We start from the raw sequence: 6,843 nt of genomic DNA, 5'->3' as shown, positions 1-6,843 counted from the left end.
CTATTGTTCGGGACGAACAATACTAAGGAGGGGGCAGTGTTGCGTCAGCGAGGTCACGTGACTAGTATCACGCCACGTCCTTCTCGAACCTTCGGGAATTATCGGGAGACTACTAGATTGGGGGCAGTCTGGTATATATAAGACGTTCACAACGTGACGGGACAACAGGGTAATGAGTAATTGAACTGCAGTCAGAGAGTGTGTAATTGAACGGAGTATTATTGTAGTCGAGCTCGTGAGACGTGAGTCATAGCGTTTGTTATAGAGCGACTGTTGAAATTAAGTGTATCGTAAAGTTGTATTCGGAAAGAATAAACCAGTTTTATTTAAGAAAGGACTTGTGTCGCTAAAGTTTCGTCGGAACGAAGTTACGTAAAATTAACTAACGAACGGAGACGTAACAATATAATATCACTCTTGAAGGGTTATTTCTTGTGATGTAAAATGTACTGTTCTTAAAGGGTATTTTGCGTCTATTTTAGTTTTAGTTGCGATTGTGACATGTTAGACCATCCCCTTCTAAGTGAATTAGTGATTTCTTGAGTGCTACATCAGTAAAGTTTCACCTGGCTTTTTTCAGAGGTCTACTTTTAGAATCAGCCTGGAAAGAAAAGTGAGAGAGACTGTAGAGAGAGATTGCTTTTCACCTGTTTAGTTAAAAAGTAAATTTTTCAAAATTATGTTTATTTTTACTTTCTCCATTTGATATAGAGGCATTTAAGTGAGGTATTAACTTTAACTTTCCCTGTTTTGTTAATAAAAGTCTAGGAGAAAGCCAAAAGCTATTTCCATTTCTCTTACAAGATAACAACGTTGTTTTTAATTAATGACCAGCTTACCCTTGTTAACAAATCGGAAAATAGTTTCAAATGAAATCCCACTTGATCTTCAGTACCCGTTGGGCAAATAATCTAAAAATAATCGGTCACTGTGTTCTTTTTCAAAAGAATATAGTGATTTTTGCGATATATTTAAAACAATACTGGGGCTTGGGGGAGCAGATTTTACACAATATGTGCTGCTCATTAAAACCAAACAAATTGCTTACTTCCCACCACTATAAGAGGTCTGTCTACTATATTTGTTTTGCTCTTCCAAGTATCACTGATAAGCTGTGAATTCAGAAAAACTAAACTTCTGCAGCGGAAGCAACGAGTCAAAGAATAAATTAAGTCTCTATGTCACATTTTTTTTGCTGAAGTTAATTTTTTGGTGAGGAAAAGAAATTCACAAATACATTACTTAGTTTTAAGTTTCCTCTAGTTTTCTGTTATTTTCGGTATTGTGTTCCAGTTAATATCAACCACAATTTTTTTATACTCTCAACAACTCATAAGTGTACCTCTTATTTTAACGTTTTTATTGTTCTCACGCATGAGTTAAAGTATATTTGTCACATTTGTTGTTGTTTTTAATACCGTTCGTTCAAGGTAAGAATGAACAGCAGGGTCTAAAATTCTCGTCTTTTAGTCGGCCCTGACCAGCAAGGAATCCCGTGGGCCGATTAGAATAGCAATAATAATAATAATATCTAATCGGCTCTATTATTTTTCATTTTTCCTATTTTAATTTGTCACGTAAAGTATTTATGTAGATATTTAGTTTAACTTGGAGTACGTTTCAACTCTTGTTAGTCACGCACGCACACACACACACACATGATCACTTGCCCAGTAGTTAATCATTATAGTTTAATTTATCGTTCATTTGTATTGTGTAAGTCTCTTTAAGTATTTGCTGTTGGGTACAAGTGTGGCTTTGTCGGGACATATACACCAAGCTCGAGATTCGTGTTGGATCTTTTCCATCTTCTCAGAATTTAATGTCTTAGCAGTGTGTTTTAATTGCTTGAATTATTTTAAGTTTTTGTTGGATGATCTCGTGAAACGTAACATTTAGTTGTTTGCTGTTTACTTTTTTTTCTCGATAACTTAGGTTAATCTCAATGGCACAATGACAATGTAAATGTTATTTTTATGAATTACATCTTGTTTCAATATCGTCATCAAGTTATACCACGAGAGGGCGCAAATATATATGTTATTTTGAGACGGATTTGATGAAGTAGTTGTAAAGATGTGCGATCTCTCAGTTTTTAGGTAGCGTTTCTGCTTTTAGATTATCTAATATTTTGGTAATGTGCGATGATAAAAGTAAAAAGTACATGTTTGAAAAGAATTATTCATAAAGGAAACCTAACATTGATTTTATAAGGAAAACTATTCTGTTATAAAAGTTTAAAAATTTTATGTTATGACAATAAATTATATCTTAAATTTAAATACTTTAAAATTAAAGTTTAACTTAGTCTTAGGTTCTTCTATTCTTTCTTAGACTTAGAGAGAGAAGTTGGTTACGGTAATTAGTAGCTCATTAAATTTATTACTACTGTGTTGCCCATCCCCATGCTTTACAAGATTTAATATTACTAGTTTAAAGTAATTCAAGTATAAAACCTTCACTGTGGCAACTGAGTATTAAACATTTACTCATGATATAGTATTACAACAGTTTTACCTAAATATTTATGGTAGCACTATCGTTAAAAACATTGTGTGCTCCATTTATGACAAGTTTAAGTTGGTGATTATTATAAGACAGCCTCTGTTAAAAAATACTGAGATAGAGATGCTTATATTTTTACACACCCTCTGTATCAACTACAACAGTAGTACAATTACAAGTTCTTGTAGAGTGACATGGCCTGTATAGGCTGATTGAGATAATAATAATAATAACATGCAAGTAGTATGTTGTGCATTATTGGAAAGTAAAAACATCACATTTCTAAAGTTCAAAAAGTAGTAAATACTTTGGTGTCTAAAAATAAAATAGAACACAAAAATTAGTGATGATCAATAAAAAAAAATTAAGTAGTGATATACATGTGTGTATTTGCATAACTATGGATATATGCGAGTGCACACACAATAAGATATAGAAAAGAAAATCTTTCATTTACTCCCTTCCATGGATTGTTCAAGACTGACAGATAAGTTCATTTTTGTCTTGTTAATAATGTTATCTCTTCCATTAGAGTGTCAGGGAGTTTCAATGTGATAATTGTAATCCAAGAATTAATGAGAGTTGATAGGATTATAATAGATGGGTGTTTTGATGGTGTTCTCTGTAATTACAGTTAGAGTGATGTTGAGGAAGTTTACTGAGTGGTTTGAAATGTTGCTTTTGTACTGGAGGGTTATGTAATAGTTCTTAATAAAATTTATGGAGTTTATCAATGTTTGAAGTTGAAATTCCAATCATATTATCAATTAATAGTTAATATAAGAAGAACAGGTCTGTCATATGTTTGAAACATTTTGTACTTTATGTAGCCTATAAACAGGTTGGAAACGATGGCCCTGTCATCATGGCTAAATATTTTATTTGTTTTTAAAATAAATCATTTAAAATCATTTAGTATTAGGACAAGTTTATCTAGTTTTACTAGTGTTTGTTGATGGCTCTAGCATTTGTTGCTGATTAAGGTAGAACCTCAAAAATTCAAGACCCTTATTATACTGTAAAGAATTAATGTCCATTGTCAATAGTAATGGATTAGAAGTAAAAATAATTTCATTAACACCTGAAGGGCTTTGATGCTATCTTTGATATAGGTTAGAGAAGTACATTAAAGATGTCATGATCTTGTCTAAAAAGCTACATCAATACAGTAATTGTCTTACAGTAGAAAGTATAAGGTCTCCTAGGATTCCAGGCTTGTATATCGTAGGTTGAACTTTGTTTGCCATGTCTAATATGCAATTTGACAACCTCCTCCATATCTCATTCAATCTGCCTGCACTCCATGACCATATAGTCTGAGAGCTCTTTTGATGTATCTGGTTTTCTCAGCCTCTACCACAGTATTATGAAAGGGGGGGACCTTTTTCTACCACCCATCTTGTGCTTTTCATTTCATAATCCATCAATAAAAGCCTATGTTGTGGAATGAAACTTTCCCTGGTATTACCATACAATCTTTCACTCTTTTTTTTGTAATCTGTTTGACTCATAACAGTCCAACTTCTGTGTTATCAAGTGTTCTTTTGTGGAAAAATATATTGATTATGTCCAAGTCATGTGCTTGAACCATCTGCAAGATCACTTCACTTTCCTTATTTCTTAGTTTGTAGCTATGTCCTCCAAGCCACCACTGTCCTGTTCAATATGTCCATTTAGATCAATCACAATTGCAATTAATTATTCTTTAAGTCTGCTCTGCAGCATATTGTCCAGACCCTCTCTAAACTCTTCTTTTTCCTTATCACTACATCCCACTTGTGGGGTATAAGCATATACTGTATTCATTATGCCACATTTTGTTGCTAGCTTCACCTCCATCACTCTGCTGCTCATCCTTTTCACTTCCACTACTTTTTCTTATTTCTATGCTCAGTACAACTGCTACCCCATTTCTTTTCTTTCTAGTCCCATGAAAAATGTGTTTGTAACCTTCTCCAATTTCCTATATCTTACTTCCTTTCCATCTTTTATCTTCTATGCATTCTGCCTGTTCTTTTCTTCTCTTCCAAACCTCTGTAAGCTCTGCATTCTTTTCTGTCAATGTTCTTACATTTCATATAGCTACTGTGATCTTCAAAAGCTGTTCCTGTTGTGATCAATTAGTCTGTCCTAAAATACTTACAGTGCTTTTAAGAAGTTATAAAGGTTATGCAAATGCAATTTATGAACTGCACAATGGACAGAAGCATTTTTATCATTCACATGAACATCAGTTTGCACTCTTGAGTTGTTAGAGTCTGAATCAACCTGTATTTATCATATCACAGACATCTTTAGTAAGAAAAAAAAATCTTATTAAAATGTGATTTTTTGTGTGCAACAGATTTCTACTGTTAACTAAAAGCTTGCCATATTTCCTGAAAGCACTCTTCATAAATTCAGAATTATAGTCAGCATTACTTTTCCAGTACATGGTTGGTCCCATGGACTGATCTCGTACATATTCATTTAAAGGAAGATGGTCAGTAATCAGAGTTTAAAACCTTGCAATTTTTCATTAGCCTTTTTTGTTTGTTAGACTTTCCATGTCACATTGAAAGGACTTGTGAAATGGTAAGAAAACATTTAGATGTTTTCATCTTCCAAATGAATAATGTTTTCCAAAGTTTTGTGGCTCTTTTTTTTTTCAAGGATGTATGGCTTGAGTACCTGTCTGTATAGAAAGATTTGAATTGTATTCTATTTGATGACAGATTTAATGTTAATTGTCATATTATTCTGAATTTACATAGAAAAATGTCTGTCTATCTCTCACCAAAGTAATTTAAATAAAATGAATAAATTCTTGAATATATGGTTATAGGTGCTATTAACTAAACTTCTGTGGTGGTGTTGTCTTATTCATTTTAAAATATATCAATAAATATTTTCTTATAAGAATGCAAGTGTAATAAAATTGACAACTCAAGTTTCATAAATCAGTACTTGAAGTCAAGAACTACTTTAGTAACCTGTAGTATATCTCACAGTTTTATATATTTTGTAAAGAGGAAAAGCTAAAGATAAAATAATGTATGTGCAAGACAATTTTAATATCATTGATCTTTGAATATAGATTGTTAGATATTCCATTTTTGTATAATTAATCACATATACAGATCTAATGATTTTTAACTTGTTTTTGTAATGACAGCTTCTACAAACCTCAACTTTGTACATGATGCTGTTCAGGAAATTGGAAAACATGTTGCCATGGTTTAGTCAAAAACTTTTGTGTTCTGTTGTTCCTTGTGGAACCAGTAGCACAACTGTGACATGTCTTAGAAGGAGAGTAATGGTGATGATTGTTGTGACCAGGAGGCAATTAAGTGAAGAAAAAAACCATGAACAAAACCGTAAAGTAAAATTACCACCTGAAGAACCAGTTGGTTGTTGCATGAGTGGCTGTTATGACTGTGTGTGGGTTCAGTATGCTCAAGATTTGTTAGATTACTATAAAGATGGTGGGCAGAAGGCAATGCAAGTTATTAATCAGATGGATAATGAAAATTTGAAGACATTTTTGAAACTGGAGTTGAAAACCAAAGGAATTTTTTGATGAATATTAAGTAATAAGTAAGTGTAGGAAATAGCCTTTTTTTTCTGATGATCTTTTACCTTTGTTCAGCTAGAAGGTGCACATCCTCTGATGGTCTTTTACGTTTGATCCGCTAGAAGGTACACATCCTATGATAGTCTTTTCCCTTTTTTCAGCTAGAAGGTGCACATCCTATGGTGATCTTTTACCTTAGTTCAGCTAGAAGGTGCACATCCTAAGTTTAGTGACATAATATTACACTTTGAAATGTTTTCATCATCAGACTGCAGCACAACGGCTTGTTATATTTCTTATAGCATGTATAACAATAATAATACATCTGCTATAGAATCACTTGAAATATCTTAGAAATACTATGGTGCTTTGGGCCAAGTCCCAAGGATATGACTAAGTATGGAAAGTCAGTTGACATGAACACTTGAATTACCTTCAGAGATATTAATGCTAAGTTATGTTAAGTAATATACAAACTAGATAATATTTCAATGGAGGAAATTTTAGAAATAAATTTTTGGACATAAATAGGCTTCCATGTTCCAGTGAATAACAGAATCAATGTGATTTTGGAAACTTTGGACATGTACATGTCAACCAAAAGTGATCTGCAACTAGTCAAGGCGTATGGATAATATAAAAAAATTAACTTCTGAGGCAAGCAAAAATTTTAAGGCAACTAATTTTTATGCACACATACACTCTTTAAATCATGAGTTTTTGTCTGATGAAATAAAAATCAATCTACTGTAGTATTGTTGGTACTCCTTTTTGCTTCTGAAAGG

The 6,843-nt window shown here is 32.7% G+C and overlaps 1 protein-coding gene across 2 annotated transcripts; it reads left to right on the top strand.

The window, feature by feature from the left end:
* The first annotated feature begins 2,042 nt into the window (after positions 1-2,042).
* Positions 2,043-6,590, top strand: LOC106460394. 2 transcript variants are annotated; one of them, XR_002610758.1, is made up of 2 exons: positions 2,043-2,099; positions 5,660-6,590. XR_002610758.1 is itself a non-coding variant. In XM_022387111.1 (2 exons), the coding sequence occupies exons 1-2, from the start codon at positions 3,535-3,537 to the stop codon at positions 6,062-6,064; spliced, it is 435 nt and encodes a 144-aa protein (XP_022242819.1). In that variant the 5' UTR covers positions 3,520-3,534; the 3' UTR covers positions 6,065-6,590. The 2 variants fall into 2 exon arrangements, 1 of the variants encoding a protein (XP_022242819.1); XM_022387111.1 differs by lacking the exon at positions 2,043-2,099 and adding an exon at positions 3,520-3,564.
* Positions 6,591-6,843: the final 253 nt, after the last annotated feature.

Source organism: Limulus polyphemus, unplaced genomic scaffold (assembly GCF_000517525.1).
Source record: "Limulus polyphemus unplaced genomic scaffold, Limulus_polyphemus-2.1.2 Scaffold764, whole genome shotgun sequence".
Classification (NCBI taxonomy): domain Eukaryota; kingdom Metazoa; phylum Arthropoda; class Merostomata; order Xiphosura; family Limulidae; genus Limulus; species Limulus polyphemus.
The sequence above is the reverse complement of the archived record's forward strand: the minus strand, read 5'-3'. Positions and strand labels throughout refer to the sequence as shown.

Excerpts from the sequence above, each read along its gene's own strand:
- LOC106460394 (XM_022387111.1), top strand. The coding sequence starts at position 3,535 with ATGTCCATTGTCAATAGTAATGGATTAGAA. Across the intron at positions 3,565-5,659 it reads TCAATAGTAATGGATTAGAA|CTTCTACAAACCTCAACTTT; the intron begins GTAAAAATAATT and ends TTGTAATGACAG.